The following is a 19,939-nucleotide window of genomic DNA, read 5'->3' on the forward strand; positions in this document are numbered from 1 at the left end:
CTTAATTAGTGAGCTGTTTTTGCTGCCAATTAGCTTGTTTTGCTTCAGTTTTAATTGACGTGACTCAGACCCCTTAGTTGTTACTTTTTGCTTAACGAGCAGCCACACAATAAAGAGCAACAAGACAAGCCACCACATGACCAGCTAACCTGAAAATAAAGAAACGTTAAGGTCTCGGTCATATTGGTCTGCTCAGGTCACCAAAGCACCGTGACAGTGGTCTTAGAAAAAACAGAAAGTCTGCTGTGGCAGAATGAGAGCAACAACAAGTCACGATATCCAATAATGGCTTTAATTAACAGCAAGAATTGAAACTGGTGAATTGAAACTGGTTGGAGTGAAATTAGCTGCAGTGTGACGTTCCAATATAGCAGATTATCTGTTGGCTTGCTTCAAATCTAATTTTGCTGCCATTTAATGAAGAAATGAATCAATTCAGAGGACTAAAACAGTGCTATTAAAATGAAGGGGAAAAGGGGTCAATTAGCAGTGAAAACTACTCACTGATTAGGAAAAGGGTCAGAATGAAAACCTGCAGCCACTACGGCCCACCAGGACCAAAATTGGACACCCCTGGTTTAAATGGAGATCAAATCTTGATCATGTCCACATTTGTTAAAAAAGAAAAACAATTCATGGGATGCACTTACTTTTTCACATGGCTGTACAATATAAGTATTTGGACTGTAAAATGAATGCGTTATTTTTCTGGATCTCCAATGTAGGGTCATAAGAAGCCAGAACCATCTGTGAATGATTCACCAGTTCATAAATGTGTATACTCAGACACACACACTCTCACTCACGCACATTGGAGTAAACCTAAAATGTTTGCGAAAGAAAGTACGTACATGACATAAGCAGTATGTGCAAACCCCAAATCGCCCGTGACAAAGAGAGGTTTCAGTCTCACTTGTGGAGCTGTGATGCACCAATGCTAACACATGTACCAGCCTACAACACAATTTTAAAATCACCTTTATTATATACTAGCCAACCCGCGGCGTACCATACGCCGCATAATCAGTCCGGTTTTTGAATGATTTTTAAGCACAGGGAGAAAATGAACATTTGAAAAATCGGTAATGTAATAAATCAGCAAGAAAAGCAACATTGTAACAATGCACGGAACGAACCAGCACACAATCGTCCATGACTGAAAATTGGCGGACCGCCTTCACGCCTTCTCCTACCAGACGGAGGGATGGGGGTGCATGGCACTCAGTCGCAGAGTGTGGAACAGGAGGAGAGAAGGACATCCATTCAGCTTCCTCCATCATGCTAGTCTGCTGATTTCTCGTTCAGTATGCACTGCCCGCTCATGTGCCCACCTCCAACTCGTCACTTAAGCACCTGTGACTCAGGTAGACGTTTCATTGCTCTGTGCGGTTTTGGCTGCTTGTCTATATATAATCCACTAAGACACCTGAATTTGGTAGCAGCGAGGTGGGAGGGGGGTGTGTACAAAGGGTAGGGACGAAAACAGTGGGAGCGTATGAGTCGCACTTAGTGGGAATTCCACGGTTTGCAGCCCGAATGGGGTTCAACGGCTTACCCACGCCTAGACACACGCTCAATCTCATGCATAATTATTTATTGAATGCTAAACACTTCTGGAAAGACACGGTTGTCTAAAACTGTTTGGTGTGACAATACAACAGTAAGTGAATGAAAAGATGGAACTCTGGAGAGAGCAAAATACAACACAATAGTGTACCAAACGGCGCATAATTATTTATTGATGGTTGAACACTTCTGGAAAGACAGTTGTCTAAAAAGGGAGGGTTTGAGGATACAACAGAAAGTGAATGAAAAGATGGAATTCTGGAGAGAGCAACATATAATTGTCCGTGAGTGAAAGAGACGCATGTTTGTCGCGGATGCAAATTGCTGTATGTAGCGTGCAAAACAGTTTGCTATGGTGCACGAGGTCGTGCGTCGTAACCGAAAAGTCGATTTTTAAAGACTGCTTATTTCATTGTGTTTTAACCTCAGTTGTAAAGGACTGTTTTAAGGATTCCATGGGATACCCCTCGCAAACCGTTTCACACGCTGCATATGGCGACTCACCTCCCCGAGAAACATGCCTCTATGTCAGAAGTACCTGAGGCCTCCACGACAGACGAATATAAATGACGCTGTTCTTTCTGTGTCGTCGCGTCCAAATTCGTGGGCATTGCTCTGCGAGTTGTCGTCGTATCCAATGGTCTTGGAGTTGCTGAGCGTGGCTCCTCCCTGGGTGCGCCATAGGTGTCTTACTTGTCGGCAGCTTAGTGAATCCACGCCCCTTCCGGCGTGTTTTCCATGGGTGTCTTGCCTTAGTGAATTATATATATATATATATATATATATATATATATATATATATATAATATATTATATATATATATATATATATATATATATATATATATATATATATATATATATAATATATATATATATACACACGCACACACACACACTAGAGGGGCTTCGCTCGGCAACCCCCCAGCCTGCGCTATGCACCAGCCACTTTGCGTCTCTGCCGCTCATATACGTGGATTTCACTTTCACCAAACAACAAATCTTTTAATTCTTGTGGATACACCTCTTCATTGGGAAGAAACACTACTTTTCCCTGATGGCAACATGAATTAAAAAATCTACAAATCTCTGACTTGAAGTTTAAATCTGAACAATATATTCAATCTCTTTTCCATTATTTCACTGAGTAATAATTTCCATTTGTTTGTGCTAATGCGATCTTTACTATCATTTTTTTGAGACTTTCGATATTTTAGTACTTTCATTATCTTTAACCTGCTCTGCATGAGTATCGCGTCAATGTTTTTGATCCTCTTTACGACGTTCTACTTTGTCATCTACTCTTTGTCTTTTATTTCTGACCCCGGGCGTGGTTAAATCTCTTGGCACAAAGTCTCGTCTCACGGGACATGAAAGTATCTCTCTGAAAAAGTCGCATCTCGTCCCAGGATTTTTTTATATAATAGAGAGATGTACATATATACATACATACACACACACACACACACACACAGTGCACTTAATATAAACTGACTCATAATTAGAAACACAGGATTCAGTCAATGTTAATGATGATACAAAAGTATCTTAATTGCAAAATTTATTACAAAGCATTTACAGTATAATTAAAGTTTTGTTTTTTGCTCTAAACAGTTTTTTTTTATAAAAATATAATGTTTCTCCTTAAAAGCACATAATTAAATGTGCTGTTTATATACTTAAGGCAATATTTACATTACAATAAAAAATGTAATGCTCAAAGTCCATTGAATTTAATGTCAGTTTAACTAAGAAAAATAAATATCCAAACATTTATAATAATACAATATATTTTGATATATTAGTGTTGATGAAGACAAGTTTGCACAGTCCCTTACTTAGTGTCAATATCGTAATAAAATAAGTCTGGATGCATTGCAGTCCTTCAGCGATGAAGAGCACAATTACTGCAGGTTTCCCAAACCTTTCTTAAGCATCAAATACTGTAATGGGCAGGAGAAAAATAAAAACAGGATGCCAGTTACTTACACATATTATCATGTTAACTGAATTAAGTACGACTAAGAATGCTATGTTATAACCATCTTTCAAGAGGTCACAGTCATTACCCAAATCTGTCCAATCCAATACAACATTCTTCATAAAGTCACTGATTAGTAGAAAAGCAAGAAATATATCCAGCGCATAAACTACTATCATATGGGAGAAATTTAAGCATTCACTCTGTGGCCACATTATTAGGTATACATGCTTGTTAACACAAATAGCCTGCTCCTTCAAACAACCAATCATTTGGCTAACAACTAAATATTATGTATAGCATGCAGACATAGTAAGGATTTCAAGTTGGTTGACTAAATATTAATATGAACAAAGTATATGATGTACAGTAAGTGACTCTGGCTGCCTTGGTGCCAAAAGTGGTGGTTCCATCTACGTGAGATTTTCACACAATACATTCTCTACAGTTTATAGTGGAGAATGGAAAGACTGATGTGAGCTTACACAAAGGCTGCAAATACTCGACAGCTCCAGTGTATAAAAGGGCATCTCATAACACACAGTTCATCTAACCTTGAAGCAGATGGGTTTCAAATTCAAAATACCATGCAGGATTTAACCCCAGGAAGATGAGGCTACAGTGCACACATTATCATCAAACCACTTGATAACTGAAGATCAAAAAAATATACTGCTTGATTTGAAAACACCCAGTTTCTGCTGCAGCATGAAGATGGCAGTGTCAGATTATAGCTTAAACAGTGATAGTTTAATGGTTTGGGGAATATTTTCTTGACACACATTAGACCTATGAATTTCAATTACGTGAATGCCACAGAGTATATAAGTATTGTTGCTGGCCGTGTCCATCCATTTACGACCACTTTTTGAAATATTTATCTGCGTTAGGATAATGTGCCATATGACAAAGCATGCGTATCTCAGTTTGGTTGCACAGATATGGCAGTGACTTCAGTGTACTACAATGGCCTGCACATTCCCCAGATCTTCAATATAGCACCTTTGTGATGAGAAAGAACAGGAGGTTTGCGGTATGAATATGTTGTTGAAAAATCTGCAGGAACTGTGTGATGCCAACAAGCCATCACTAATCAAAACCCCTCCAGCATTTTAATGAAGCCAAGCCATGAAACATTCCATCTGTCCTGAAGGGGGTCCTGCCCAGTACTAGGTGGGTGTATACATAAAGTGAACCCCTGAGTGTGTTTTGAGAGTTACAGCATACAACACTTATTGATTTATTTCAAATGAATTTATTTAATTTAGTATATGGTCACAAGAGTCACTCACATTACCTACCTTTTTTCTACTTGCTATAGCCTGCTGCAGCCATATGAGCTCCATAGCAAGGTTAGTTTTGTACTGCTGTAAACCTTCGAGAGAATTAGGAATGCTGCTGTTCAGGCTTCTGCAGAAAGAATCTGAAAGTGAAAAAACAAATTAATATCAACTGTAAACAAAGATTTTTACAGTAAGCATAACTAGAATGCTTTCACTCTCCCACGTTACATTTTGTTTTTTAAACATACTGTGCAGAGTAAACTAACTGAACTTTTTAAATCAAGATCATTTAACATAATAAAAATGACATGACACTCCGAGATATGCTTAGTTTAATTTAACAGACATGGGAAACTATTCTGGTCACACTGGGTTCAAGGCAAAAACAAGTCCTAGAGAGTGTGCCAGTCCATTGCAGGGCACAAATGTAAACTCTTTAATAACATTAAACTGCAGGTCTCTGGGAATGCGAAAAGAAAACTGTAGCACTCACAGGAAACAGTGGAAAACCTTTAAAGAACATGCAACCTCCATATGAACAATGACTGGGTGTGGGATTCGAATCTAGGATGCATTACAGTAGTGCTAACCTATGAACTACTGTGGCTCCCTTCATTAAAAATAGGTAATAAAATTCAGTTATTTTGAAATTAATGAAAATCTTTCGCATCATTTTTTTCACATGATTATGTTTACTTTGTTAGAATGCAAATAAACTGTTTTAATCATACAAGAATTCAATGGATTAAGGTGATGCTTAAAAAGAAATTAAAAGGCAGAGAAAATCAACATGCAGTCATCAATATTTAAAGGGCTATAAAGTAACTAAGAGGATTGATTTCAGAAAATGACACGTGAAAAAGAACCCTCAGTTTATTTTGAGAAAAACCTTTTTTGGATTAATTAAATACATTTATTGGTTCAGGAGATATCTAACATCACATTCAAGGGCTCCTGAATACTAAAAATGGTGACAATGATCATTTTTGAAGAGGACTAGTGGGGCATAGGGTGGCTGAAAAAATTGATTTGAAATATTTTTGGTCACCAATCAACCATAAAAATGAAAAAAGTTTTGTTTTTTTAATCACTCAGTACTCTGCCTAGGTGAACCTCCATGGAATGACCTAGGTCATCCTAAAGATTGACGTTTAGTCCAATTTAGGTTTGTGTCTAGGTACTAAAACAGCAATAAGAACAATGTGAAATAAAAATCAACATTTATCTTTGTTCTTTATAAAAAGTGTTAAACCAAGCAAAGGTCACAAGCCCTGAATCATTATAAAAACCCACTATATACAAGTAGATTTCTTACCTCTGTGGATTGCACTTGAGCTCATTCTGGATTCATTACTGTCCCACAATGATGTCACATCAGTAAAACTCTGAGAGACCCTGGCGTCTTCCATGGAACTTGTTAAATCAGACAGGCGTGGACTTTCACTTGAAGGTTTTAGCGCACCTGCATCACTAGACGCCGTGTCAGGCCCCTGCTTCTCCTCCTCTAAGTGTTCAGATACTAATTGGGTGGGTAATCGGTGAATACTGCCCTCTCTTTCAGGCATCAGTTGTTCCTCCTCATCCTCCTGCTGCTGCTGTTGTTGTTGCTGCTGCGGCTCATATTCTTTACAATTCTGGACTCCTACAGCACTCACTTTCACTTCTGGCTTGTGAGATTTTGATTTTTCACATTTCTAATACATTAGAAACAGTGCAAAGAGACCAAAAAAATAAAAACAAAACAAATGAGTCTTTACCAATTCACAGCATAACATTTTCAACCATGCTAACCATACAGCCCTAGTAAGGCAGGAGGTTTCAAAGATCTATGCTGGGGAAATTCCTGTGACTAGAAATGAGATGTTTCACACGGCGGCTTTGAAGCTTGTATGGGTTTAATGGAGCTTCCTCCTTCAAAGCAGTGTATCAAAGCTTTACTTCCGGCTCCCAAAGATTGGCGATTACAATCAACCAGTCAATCAATTACAGATACTCCTGGTCATTTTATATTTCTTCCATTTCTGAATAATTGCACCAACAGTTCTTATCTTCTCACCAAGCTTCTTGCTAATGGTCTTGTAGCCCATTCCAGCCTTGTGCAGGTCTACAATCATGTCCCTGACGTCCTTTGACAGCTCTTTGGTCTTGTCTATGGTGGTGGAGAGGTTGGAATGGAAGAAACTGATTCTATTTATTAATTTTATTTTATTACAATCAATATAGCAATCAAGACAGAATTATGTTAAGAACAGATCAAGAAACTGATTCTATGGACAGGTGTGCTTTATAGACATAACAAGTTGAGATCAGGAGTATCTGTAATTGATTGACTGATTGTAATCGCTAATCTGTGGGAGCCACAATTCTGGCTGGGTTGTAGGGGATCAAATACTTATTTCTGTCAATGACATGCAAAACAATTTATAACTTTTATGTATGTTTTTTTGGTTGATATTCTGTCTCTCTTCATTAAAATGAAACTACCATAAAAATGAGAGACTGTTCATTTCTTTGTAAGTGAGCAAACGTACAAATTCAGCAAGGGATCAAATACTTATTTCCCCCACTGTATGTGTGCCCAGTTCCACAAGCATATTCCCTAACCCTTGTTATGATTCTCTTTGTCCCTTAGGGCAATTACTCCTCAAGTACTAATCAAAAAAGTTGAATCTTTTACATTGATTCACAGCAAAACAAACCCTGACATGATAAAGTTGTCACATAATTATGAATCAGTGGTGTCGTATAATGTATGGTAGCATCTCACCAGTACTTGCCAACTGTAAGCACCAAATCACTTTTGTTATTTAAATCACTATAATCATGGCACTGTCAAGCTGCGTCAGCCTAGGCATGAGTCGCCAGCATTATTGGTTTGCTGACCATCATACAAATGAGTAGTTTAGTGCCAGCTGCAGGGGAGCTGATAAAAATGGCAAGCTTGCCAAAGTCATAAAAAAATTCTAACTAGTGCATTGGCAGCAGCAAGCAGTCCTTCCAAGCATAGTGAATTACCTAAAAGTGCAATGCGCAGAGGTAGAAGCCATTGGCACTTGGTACAGTGCTACAAGTACATTATTCATAATGCCAGCAAATTACATCTTTAGGATTAATGATAACATGCCTATTATACGATCAAAATGAACGCACAGAGTATTCTTGTGCTTTTAGTGTTCTGGTGTACTTGTCCGATAGTAACTTATGCAATCAACAAGAGCGAGGAGTACTTGGGCTGTATCGAGTTCATGGCTGTTAAGATTACTGTAACCCAGCAGATGTCACTACTTTTGAAGCTTTGTATTTTTTTCTGGCACAATCAGGAAGAAGCTTCAAAAGCCTTGTGTTGCCTTATATGCCCTACATGTGGGTGCAGATTTTTATTCCAACCAATTTCTCAATCAGTGCATCATAAGTGAGGAGGAGGAGGTTGGATGCAGGTTAAGTGACCTGTCCTTTTTTTATTCTTTTCAAAATAATTATGAAATGTTTGTATTTTTCACAAAAAATGAAGTGTTAAAGTTTACTTTCTTTATCATTTTTTTTAAATTCACACTTAATTGCTCTCTTACTTGTTCCCCAATGCCAGCAACATTTAATGCTAAAGTAAACCAATTACTTTAGGGCCACATTCGCTTCACAGCTCATATGTAAGACATTTATAGGGAACCAACAGGTGAAAGTGGCAGGGAAGTAATTGCTTTCCTTTAACATTCAATGCTGTTTTGCACTTTTGTCAGTACTCTGCATTGATCAGTGGATTTTGGTAAAATTAGGGGAGCAAACACAAGTGAAGAAGGTTAAAGATTTTTATAAAAACGGCAGTAGTGAGGTGTTGTACCTGTTAGCCATTATGGATGAAATGTCAAGTCAAGCAAAATAACACATTTTATTGACTAACTAAAAAGATTACAATATGCAAGATTTCGACGCAACTCTGGCCCCTTCTTCAGACAAGATCTAATCATTATAAAAAACGGCAGAAAATGTAGCCATTTTAAGCTCTGGCAAGGTAGTAAAATATTAACGAATTTCTTGGGGAAAAATGTGTGGGCCAGAAAACTAAACATTAAGCTCGTTTAAAAGTAAGAGCAATGCGCTGATCGTGAAGGCACGGGGGCGCCCCAGGGCTGAAGTTGAAACTCACGGTTTTCAGGGATTGTAGTCTATTCAATGGCAGATCGCGGAACTCACTCGTGCACATCCTGACAATAGATGGGTGCAGGATTCAATAGCAGAGCACTCGAGCCTTTAGGCTGCGCCCCTGTGCCATGCAAAATACGTTACAATATAAATCATCTGATTACACAATGAAGACAACGGTGTTGAAAAAATAAATAAAACGATATTAAATAAGATTAAACCGGGGCAAACTGAAAGAAAAAAAATGACATAAAAGTATTGATTAAATTGTTAAGGTGTAATAGGCATTTCCTGCAAAGTGAGTATACCCAATGCCGATCTGAAAAACAGGAATGGCACTTTCAAAATGTTGTCACCTCTCCAAGGCACAATTTATCCGTTTCCTTACCTTAGACACGAAAACAGGCCTCATCAGGGTGAACCCACACCATTCCAGATGGGACTGGTCGCCCTCGATTTCTCTCACTATTTGTTCATATTCCTCATAAACACTCGAAAATTTTCTCCGGACAAGAAATCCTCTAATCTGCGCCTAAAATAAACAAAAGGCCAGTAAAGCTGATATTTGAAAAAAGTCACGGCAAAAGTCATTTACTGTACATGCTTATTAATAATCGCCATAATCAGAAACCAAGTTTCTCGCACAAAATAAATGTTAAGTAAAGTCACTTGCCTGTAAAAGTATTATTTTATCCACCAAATCCCGCGGCTCCATTGAATTCCCCACCCAGCCGTTGAATTACGTCACTTCCTTGGTAACCATGCTTAACATCCTGTTTCACAGGCGTAGTTTTTGACCATAGAAAAAAAAACAGAGGCAAGATTGGCAGTAAGCTTCTGTTGGTAGTAGATGCACCCGCCATATTAACAAGGTATTCACCTTGAATTAAGGTGTAAGCTTCATATTTGTTTTAGAGACCAGGGTAATTGTTTCTGAGAAACTGGAGGAGATTAAGGAAATAATATATAGCTTAACATAAACTATTATGTAGAAGACTAAGAGTCAACTCTGTTCACAGTGGTACTTTCAGTTTGTTATATACTAAACCATCAATTGTTTGTTATAACGGGGGTCAAGAAAACTAATAAAATAATCTAATTAATATATTTTCTGAATCTCATTCCACAAAGATGTGCTTCTTGTATTATTTGGCAATTCTAAATAGGCACTATACAAATGTTAGAGTACTATACAGGAGTGAACCTTACAATAAACTGTCACTCCAGCCTACTTGGCTGTAAACTGGAATATGTAGAAACAACAGATTTTTCTTAATCAGTGCATTTGTATGTAGAGTTACAGGTCAAGTCACGTCAGGTTGGGGAGTATGTACTGGTACAGCTCGTTGCCACACACAATATATGATGAAACAGCTAAGGATCCCAGTTGGCAACCCCCCTGGCGGTCCAGTCTAAACCTCCGGAAATGACCATCTATCTGGTGTTATGTGAGTGTCCCCTTGGCCTGCTCCAGCCACTCTGGTCCTCAACAATGAAGATCCTGCAAACCGGATCACCCTTGGGGAATCGCACCACATGGCCATAGTGCCATAAATGATACTCCCTCACAATAGAATCAGTCTATAAGCAACAGCTCATTCAACACAAAGTCTAACCAGCTGTACCCAAGGATATTCCTAAGATAGTACCGAAGGAGTCAAGTCTTCGTCTCAGGTTACTGGATAGCATCTATGTCTCGCAACCATATTGCAAAACAGGAAGAACCAGGACTCTAAAGACTTGAACTTTCTTTTTTTTCCCTTTTATTAATTTTATTGCAATCCATACAAAGCAATCAAGTTTTTACCAGACTTGAACTTTCATCTTTTTGCAGAGATACCAGGAGCGCCACAAACCCCTTTCCGGAAATCATATGACCCTAAACAACTCTCCCATGCTCTCCCAATCTGTTTACTGACTTCATAGGAAGAGTCACCAGAGACGTGAATGTCTCTCTTGACAAGGTTGACACTCCACAGACAGACACTCTGCTGATGGCTGTGCCCAAGTGGTCACTGAAGGCCTGGATCTTAGTTTTTATCCAGGACACTCACCAGCCCAGACACTCAGACTACTCACTCAGTCTCTCGAGAGACCCCAATCAGAACCTCCATTGACTCCGTGAAGATCACAGCATCATTGGCAAAGTCAAGATCAATGAAGAGTGAAGAGTTTCAGGTCTCAGTATTACTGTATAACAGGAGATAGCGCCAGTAGTGGGATTAGGTAATATTATAAAGATATTCAAAGTTGATTCATTTAACACTGACTTAAAATTGCTGCAAATCACTATGATGTATTGACATCAAACCTTAAAATTCAAAAGGTCTCATTATAAAATAGACATGAACACTGTCCTCAGACATTCCCTTTCGACTATATTCTTAATAGCGACACAGCATGAAAAAAATCATGTTTCATTCTGTTTCACCTTGGCTTATTTCTGTCACACTTATTCAGGTGCATGATAGCATTGGCCTTTTTAGAAATATAATGTTTCGCTTTGATAAACGCTGGCCCAAAATATACAGTGTATTGTCATGACAACAATTTATTGACATTTTTCTAAGGAAGACAGAAGTTACAATGTACAGTGTAGTTGTAGTTAATAATCATGGCACTCAAGAGTGGTGACATGTTGCATGTTAATTAGCATGTGCTAGTAGGACTTTCACTGTACTCTGGCCACTACATTTCTTTTAAATTTGACATTGATTTCTCAAAGACACTAAAGTTTTTATAATGAAATAAACACTGACTTCATACAGGGCTGACAGTAGTAGTGGTAGTTCAAAATGCAATAAAATAACCAATATAATCACTATAAGTCAGATTCTCTGTCTCACCATTAACTCTGTTTGTATCATTCCTGACTCCAGCAGCAGCTTCACCCTTTTTCTGATCAACTCACTTACTGCATTTATTTAACTTTTCTGTCTTTTTGAGTCCTGTCACAGAATCTCAGTTGGGTTTAGGTCCAAGCTTTAAGTAGACCACTTAAATTTTCCATTGTTTCAACCATTCTGATGTGACCTTGTTTTTGTGTTTTGGATCATTGTCCTGCTGTATAACTCACTATGATACACCTTCAGCTTAATGCTGCAAGACCAGACATTTCTTCTTAATCTTCTGGTGCAGAGGTTCCTTTCATTAGGCAAGTTGTCCAGGACCTGTGGCAAGGAAGCGTCTTTACACCATCACAAAGAGATTCGCTCAATATAAAGTAAGAATTTGATTTTTTTTTATTTCAAATAGTATATAACATCAGTTACCCAATGACTTAAGAGAGGTGGGTTAGGATTCTTCCGGTTGAGCAATACGAGTCTATGTGCCAGTCATGTAGTAAAGGCAATTACAGTTTGTTTGTCCTTCTTGACTTTAAGCCCACCTGGGAGTACACCAAACACAACTGTTAATGGGTTAGGAGGGATTGTGACACCAAGGTTGTCTGAAAGGCATTTAAAAAATTTTGTCCAGAATGATGTTAATTTAGTAAAAGTCTAAAACATGCGGCCCAGTGAGGCTGGAACTTGATTGCAACGTTCACAGGTTGGATCTTGCCCTGGAAACATTTTGGACAATTTCAAATGAGATAGATGTGCTCGATAAAAGATTTTTTGTGTATATGGAGCTTGAGTGAATTCTGTGTATTGCTACCTTCCACTACTTCTGAAACGGTGAGTAAGGGATCCTTTTCCCACTGTACTCTGGCATCTTCGAAAGGGAGAGACTTCAAAATGTTTTTATATATTACAGAAATACTGTCTGAGTCCTCAAGACTGATCAATATTTCTTCTGGAGTACATGGGAGATGAGGACAATTGGGCAGATTTTGTTTAGCAAAGTTTCTAATTTGGAGATAGTAAGAGAATTGTGTTGATGGAAAGTTAAATTTGGAGTGTAACTGTTCATAGGATGTGAAGATGTTATCTATGTACAGCTCTCTAAGTGATTTAATCCCGATATGCTGTAATTCTATGAAGAAGCAACATATGCATACAATAAACAAGGTATACATGACATTATTTATCTTGACTTTCAGAAAGCTTTTGATAAGGTACCACATGAAAGGTTGGTGATCAAATTAAAAGAGGTGGACATTCAGGACATGGTCTGTAGGTGAGTGCAAAATTGGCTCAATCACAGGAAGCAAAGGGTAATGGTGAAAGAAACTTTTTCAGAACTAGTTGATGTTAAAAGTGATGTCCATCAGAGGTCAGTGCTCAGTCCGTTGCGCTTTTTAATGTATAGAAACGATTGGGACAGGAATGTAATCAAAAAGCTCGCCAAGCTGGCAGATGATACCAAACTACGTGGGAGGGCAGATAATGCAGAATCAGCTAAATTGATACAAAGAGATTTGGACAGCATACTGGCTTGGGCAGAATGGTGGCAGATAAAATTTAATGTAAGTAAATTTAAAGTATTACATGCATAAATAAAGTAAAAATGTTACATTTGAATACATAAAGGAAAGTTAGAAAAAGTACATTTTATAAGATGGACCTAGGAGTAATAGTGGACTCATCACTATCTACATCTAGGCAGTGCACTGAAGTGATCGAGAATGTAAATTGGATGTTAGGTCACATATCGTGAGGTGTGGAGTACAAGTTATGATAAATAAAACACTAGTAAGGCCACACCTGGAGTACTATGTGCAGTTTTGGTCTCCATATTACAAAAAAGACATAGCAGCACTAGAGAAATTCCAGGGGTGAATGACTAGGCTGATTCTGTGACTAAAAGTTATGAGCTATGAAGAGAGACTGAAGAAGATGAACCTTTGAAGTTTAAGCAAACAGAGATTAAGAAGTGAAATGACTGAAGTGTTGAAAGTTATGAAAAGAAACTTGTTACTTTATAATAAATTATTCAACAAGAACATAGAGGCATGGTTGGAAACTTGCTAAGGGCAGATTTTGCACTAATGTTTCAAGGTTTTTCTTCATTTAAAGAAATATAGACACAAGGAATAAATTACCAAGCACTATGGTGTAGGAATTTAGGGATCTTTAAATCTCGACTTGATGTTATTTTGAACAATCTTGTCAAACAGAATGGACAAGCTTGTTGGGGTGAATGGCCTGCTCTCTTCACTTTTCTTTTTAATGTTCCAATGTTCTAATCACATTACTACAACCATGCAGTAATGACTGTTGGTGCAATTTTCTTATTATGGAAGATGACGTTTGTCTTACTTTAAACAAATTGAGTCCCGATTATACAGAAAGTTCCACATTTGTCTCATCTACCCAACCTTCTCCCAAGGGCTTGGCAAGCAAAAGATAAGCATTTGTGTTCTTCCTGGCTAGCAGTGGTTGTAAGAGCCAATCTTAGAAAGTTAAAGTTTTGAGTTAAACTCATATTGATGTTTGCTTAATTTGAATAGAATATTAATGTCTTTCATAGTCATAGCTTATGGTATAGTCTTTTCCCCCTATAGTTAACAAGAGATAGAACCTTCTTACTATAACTGAATAACAGTGTGATAATAAGCTGAGTTTGTTTGGAACAAATCCCAGTAAAGAGGGACTTGAAAGACCCATTTAAGCTTAGAAATGGGATAAGCATACAGTTTTCTGACCGTTTTGAAATGGTTCAGAAATGTTAAGTAAGAAGTAACGATTTGAGATGTAACAAGATTAAGCTTAGAACTGAACTTTTCTTAACATTAACTTTTCCTTTTTTGTTATTTTAATTTTCCTTTTGTGTGAACTGTTTTACTTCAAAACTTAACTAAACCTTAAAAAACCAAGATGTTTTGTCTGTGGAATCATTTCTGCGCGTCAGGCTTTTGTTGAATCCCATTTTTTGAGTTGAAGCTGCAGAACTTTGGTAGTTTTTGGAAAACGCAGCTACAGTGGTTTTCATCTTTCTACATTTTTTTTGCCTGTATCATTTGGAATATGGAATCCTAAACACTGACAGAGGCAAGAGAAGTCTGCAGTTCTCTGGATGTTTTTGGGATCCTTTGACTTTTTCTGGATGATTTTACACCAAACCTTTGTGGTAATTATGGCAAGCTCTCTACTATTAGCAACAATGGAATTATTAAGGGCACTGCCCTCCCACTTCCCCAGCAGATTAACCTGTTATTCAAACATTAAATTCAATGTTTGTTGAAATGTTTATGGAAAACTCAACTAACCCACAATAATCATTTGTTTCCTGCTTTCCATCATATGATCAATGCAATTTCTCCTCTAGAAAAAAATATACTGTATGTATTTGTGATGTATATAACATCTTCTTTGGGCCCAGTGCTGCTAACTTGTTTCCAGGTTGTTTGATTCAGACCCTTGGACTCTGAGGTGTTCTCTCCATACCTTTGTTTAGGTGTGCACATGAACAGTCTGAATGTTTTAGTTGTGCCTTGGGGCTTGAAGGGTAGAGACTTTTTAAACCTAGATTAATTTTTAATGGGGTGATTTTAAAATAGTCATCATCATTTTCACAAGTCATATCCTTTACTTAGGTACAATAAGAGTTAGCACATAGCCTATTGAACAAAAATTGGTAATTTTGAATATTCTTTTGCATTTTTGCTTTTGAATATTTGATGTCAAGATATCTTTTAATACCTTCCTTTGGTGGTTGTACATACTGTACATTGATGCACCTTTATTTTATGTGTTTCTTTATGGAACGTTTTATTATCAGTGGTCCTGGTAGACTAATTCATTGTGAAACACATTGTTTTTCCCTTGCCACCTGACACAAGGTTTACTGGAGGCCATCTCCTTTCTCAGCTGCCCTCAAACACAGCTGCCACCTCTCTGATCTTACACAGCTCCATCCATGTGGCTCCAATAATCTTTTCTGTGCAGGGCTGACGCATGGAATAATGCTGCCTGAGGCAAAGTGCATTTTTGATGCCATTTAGCAGCCAAGCCACATACCCCCCTGAAAAACCCCCAAAAGATGAATCCTTACTAGGCATGAGATGATACCCTTAATTCACATACATTAAGTATTACTATATGCCTTATGATACAGTACATTCTCTGGGCAAAGGACAAAAAATAAGTAAATATTTTACTTTTGGAAAAAATATAAAACAATAAAAGAAGATTAGCTTTAAAAAATAAAATGCATAACAAACGATAAAAACAACGCAAATGATTAATGTAAAACTGAAGGGGAAACAACACTTAGCTGATCCTCTCATCCCGCATGCTTGTCTAAACACCTTTTTTTCTTTTCAGACTCTATTCTGCAAACTAAAAGTTGCGGTGCAAACTTATGATGCCTTTAACAGACATTGGTTGCAACTGGCACCTTGACAAATGAACAAAATTTTACAAAATTGCAACATGAGAATACATACAATGAGATATGCATGTGCACCAACCTGTCATAAATATTGGGAAAAAGAGGGTGAAATCATATGCTACAACATGTTGATAATGATCCAGCAATAAAATAAAAATGATAATCCCCATATTGGCGTAGAATAGGACATACAGACATGGCAAAGTATAATTAGACATGACAGGAACTGTTGACTTGAAATGCACTGCTAAAGAAACACTTTATTCAAAGCATAAACATCTCTTAAATGGGCTTACATTAAAACTCCACAAATCACATCCTCTATTGTTCAGCACCATCAATGACTTGAGGATTATGCTCTTCACAGTCACTTTTTCTCCTGCCATGCTGAAAAGGTTCTCCATAGTTAGAAAAACTGATGCTGTGCATTCATTGGATAATAATATTGCGTTATTTGCAAACACTAGTAATGGTAGGATAAAAAGGAATCATGGGTTAATGTTAGAGATAATCATTATAGCTCAGTTTCATTGAATTTTAGATGTTAGGCTATGTGACAGAAGGCAGCCGGCGTCATTACCCAGCTGGCACGCCTCCATAATGGAAGGAAAGGGGGAGATGACTTATGAAGAAGTTTAATTGAAGGGTCTAAATGTGATTTACATGATGGCAATTTAAAGAGCTACAAAGTTAATATATTCTTCTTCCCCTTCATCTTTTCCCACTTCTGTGTAGGGTTGATGTGTTTGATCAACTTTTTCTAAACAACTCGCTCCTGTACCTCCTCACCTGTCAAAACCTTTTCCTTCAAATTTTCTTTTACTTTATCATTCCTCCTCCACTTTGGCCTCTCTCACTTTCTCTTCCCTTATGTTTCCATTCCCATCAATCTTTTGCCCACATATTAATTGTTTCTCCTCATCATATGTCCATACCACTTCAACCTACTTTCATGTACTTTCTTAGATATCACTCCCACTTTTGTACCTCTGATTGTCTCTTTTCTTATTCTGTCATTTTCTGTAATTCCACATTCTCATTTCTGGTACATCTAACTTCTTCTCCTGTACTCCCTTTACTGGCCAAGTCTCTGCTATATAGATCATTGATGGTCTTACCACTGTCTTAAAAACCTTACTGTTAACCTTCACCTTAATTCTTCAATCACATAATGCTCCTGATACCTTTTTTCAGTTTTTTGTACTCTATGGGTTATCTCTGAATTTAATTTTCTATTTGGAGCTACTACTGATCCTAGATATTAGAATCTATCCACTATTTTTTAATAGCTCTCCCTAAAGGCTAACTTCTGAATTCTTAAACCACCATCATTAAACCTCATGTTTTCTTCTTATTTATCTTCAATCCTCTGCCTTCCAAAACCCTTCTCCATTCTTCCAATTTCCTCTCTACTCATTTTTCGTGCTACACAACACAATGTCATCAACAAAAAGCTGTCTCACGACTCAACACATCCATAACCAGATCAAAGAGGTCTAAGGACTTAAAAAAGATCTCTGGTGGGGTCCTACACTAACTCGGATCTTGTCTGTTACCCCAACACTGTTTTTAGCCTGAGTCCTCACTCCTTCATACATATCCAAGGCAAACCTCAAATACTTCTCTGGTACTCCTTTCTCACTCATGACATGGAATTCTATCATAAGCCTTCTCCAAATCAATAAACACCAGGTGTAAAACCTTCTGGTTTTCTCGAAGCTTCTCTATGAGCTGCCTCAATGCACAGACTGCATCAGTTGCTCCTCTCCTTGGCATAAAACCAAACTGCATCAGTTTGCCACCAGGGGGCAAACCAGCCCAACTTTGTGCCGGTCCCAAGCTCAGATAAATTGAGAGGGTTAGTGTCAGGAAGGGCATCAGGCTATAAAACCTCAGCCAAAACCTTGATAACGGAATCAAACCAATGCCTCAAGTTTCTCCGACAGCAGTGATGTTTCCATTTCAACCATCTTTGAGCATGTGCCATAGTGTGCTGACCAATTCACAGATGACTTATGCTGTAAAGAATCTAAAGTGAGCATGTAAGTGCTATTCGTGTTTATAAGGTTACATCTGTCTGATAAATTCATTTTAATTAATTTTGCAGATTTAGTGTAGATATTAAGAAAATGAAAGCCAATATCATAGACTGGCATATGGCTTTGAAATGTGCATGCACCATTTTGATTTGGACACTCACAGTGTACTGAAATGAAACTAACTTCCTTATGCCAAATTTAAAGCTTTTAAAATGAAAATGTTTCTCACAGTTTTTAAAGTTGGTACATAAACAAGCACTGGATGTGTGTGTAATCCTTAAGGCTCATACCTACGTTTTTCGTATTGTTATTGTATAATGTTAAAACAAAAAACTTACATGAAAATGCCTCCCTGACTAGAGTGCCACCTGAGGCGATCTAACAATGCGTCAGGCCTGTTTTTGTGCTATGCCTACTGCTTGCACAGCTCTGCCTCACACCTCTTATTTAGAGTCACAGGCAACACCATCTGCGCTCTCTTTGCCCAACTTGGTGAGCCAATCCAAGCAAGAGTCCTTCCAAAGACTCACTTATGGCAATATACCCAGGCCAAAGGATTTAATGCTGAATAGCATTCCCTTAAGTGCTGCTCTTGAATCGCTGATCATTTATCTCAGTCTCTTACTCTCACACATACACACACAAACACACTGGCTCCACATGTATACAGAGCAGTCTGAGCACTCATACACTCAGTGAAGACCGCTATACAAAAGTGAAGCAACTTGACTTAACACAAACACACACTCTCTCTCAGCATAGGCTCATTTTCTAGCCAGCGTCTCAGGATGGCTTTTTCCTTTCTGACAAGATTTCTTTCTGAGATCCATGTAGCTCTACCAGAATTTTCAGGAAAAAACAATACTGCCTGTGAAGAGTCATTACCATTCCAAGTGTTTTCCATTTACAGATAATGGCTCTTACTGTGGTTTGCTGGAGTTCCAGAGCTTTAGAAATTTCCTTTATGGCTCTTTCCAGACTGATTAATATCAATAGCTTTTTTCTGATGTCTTTAGGAATTCCCTTTAATTTGTTAGATTACGTGCTTGCTGAGTCTTTGTGCTGCCAGCTTGACTCTGATGGTAAGGATCACTCTGATGGTGTTTTTGTATATTAAATAAAAGAAGCAAGCTTAATATATTATATATTACCAGTTACGGTGTACTGCACGATAACGTGCAGTGAATACACTTGACTTGAGCATTCCTAGTTTTCATACTCTTTCCCTGTCTCTGTTTAGCATTAGTTTGTTCAGAGGTTGATGCGCTTGCTGCTTCCTGAGCAGCTCTTCTTTTCTCCACCCTAGCGGCCCGCTGCTTCTCTTCTTTCATCTGCATCTTTTCACGTTAAAACTGATTAAGTTAGTTTTTGTGTTGCAATTACTTAGTATGTTTTCTTTAATTTTTCACTCAAGCTGGCACTTAAGTCTTCAATCTACCTCAAGAATGATTAGCGAAGGTGGTAGGGAATGAGAACAGCGCCCATACACATGTGCCACATGGCTGCCCTGCTGCGCGCTGCCAAGAGTTGATTCTACAGTAAAATAAAAATAAAAAGAGTAATAAAAATCATCGCTGTGAAAGTGGATAGTAGACATCACTTAGCATATGTGTACCAAATTTCAACTCAATAGGTGTAACGGTCTGCAAGCTACA

At 37.9% G+C, this 19,939-nt stretch overlaps 1 protein-coding gene across 1 annotated transcript in view; it reads right to left on the reverse strand.

Annotated features, from left to right (window-relative positions):
• Positions 1–3,221: 3,221 nt before the first annotated feature.
• The window catches only part of LOC120518150 (hairy/enhancer-of-split related with YRPW motif-like protein), a 46,156-nt gene continuing 29,438 nt past the window's right edge, over positions 3,222–19,939 (reverse strand). The window contains exons 2-6 of the mRNA XM_039740779.1: positions 9,644–9,743; positions 9,359–9,502; positions 6,146–6,524; positions 4,849–4,970; positions 3,222–3,509 (exon numbers count right to left, since the gene is read on the reverse strand). Of these exons, the coding sequence (XP_039596713.1) occupies positions 3,471–3,509; positions 4,849–4,970; positions 6,146–6,524; positions 9,359–9,502; positions 9,644–9,685 (726 nt within the window). The 5' untranslated portion in view covers positions 9,686–9,743 and the 3' untranslated portion in view covers positions 3,222–3,470. The remainder of the gene's footprint in view (positions 3,510–4,848; positions 4,971–6,145; positions 6,525–9,358; positions 9,503–9,643; positions 9,744–19,939) is intronic.

Source organism: Polypterus senegalus, chromosome 17 (genome assembly GCF_016835505.1).
Source record: "Polypterus senegalus isolate Bchr_013 chromosome 17, ASM1683550v1, whole genome shotgun sequence".
NCBI classification, from domain to species: domain Eukaryota; kingdom Metazoa; phylum Chordata; class Cladistia; order Polypteriformes; family Polypteridae; genus Polypterus; species Polypterus senegalus.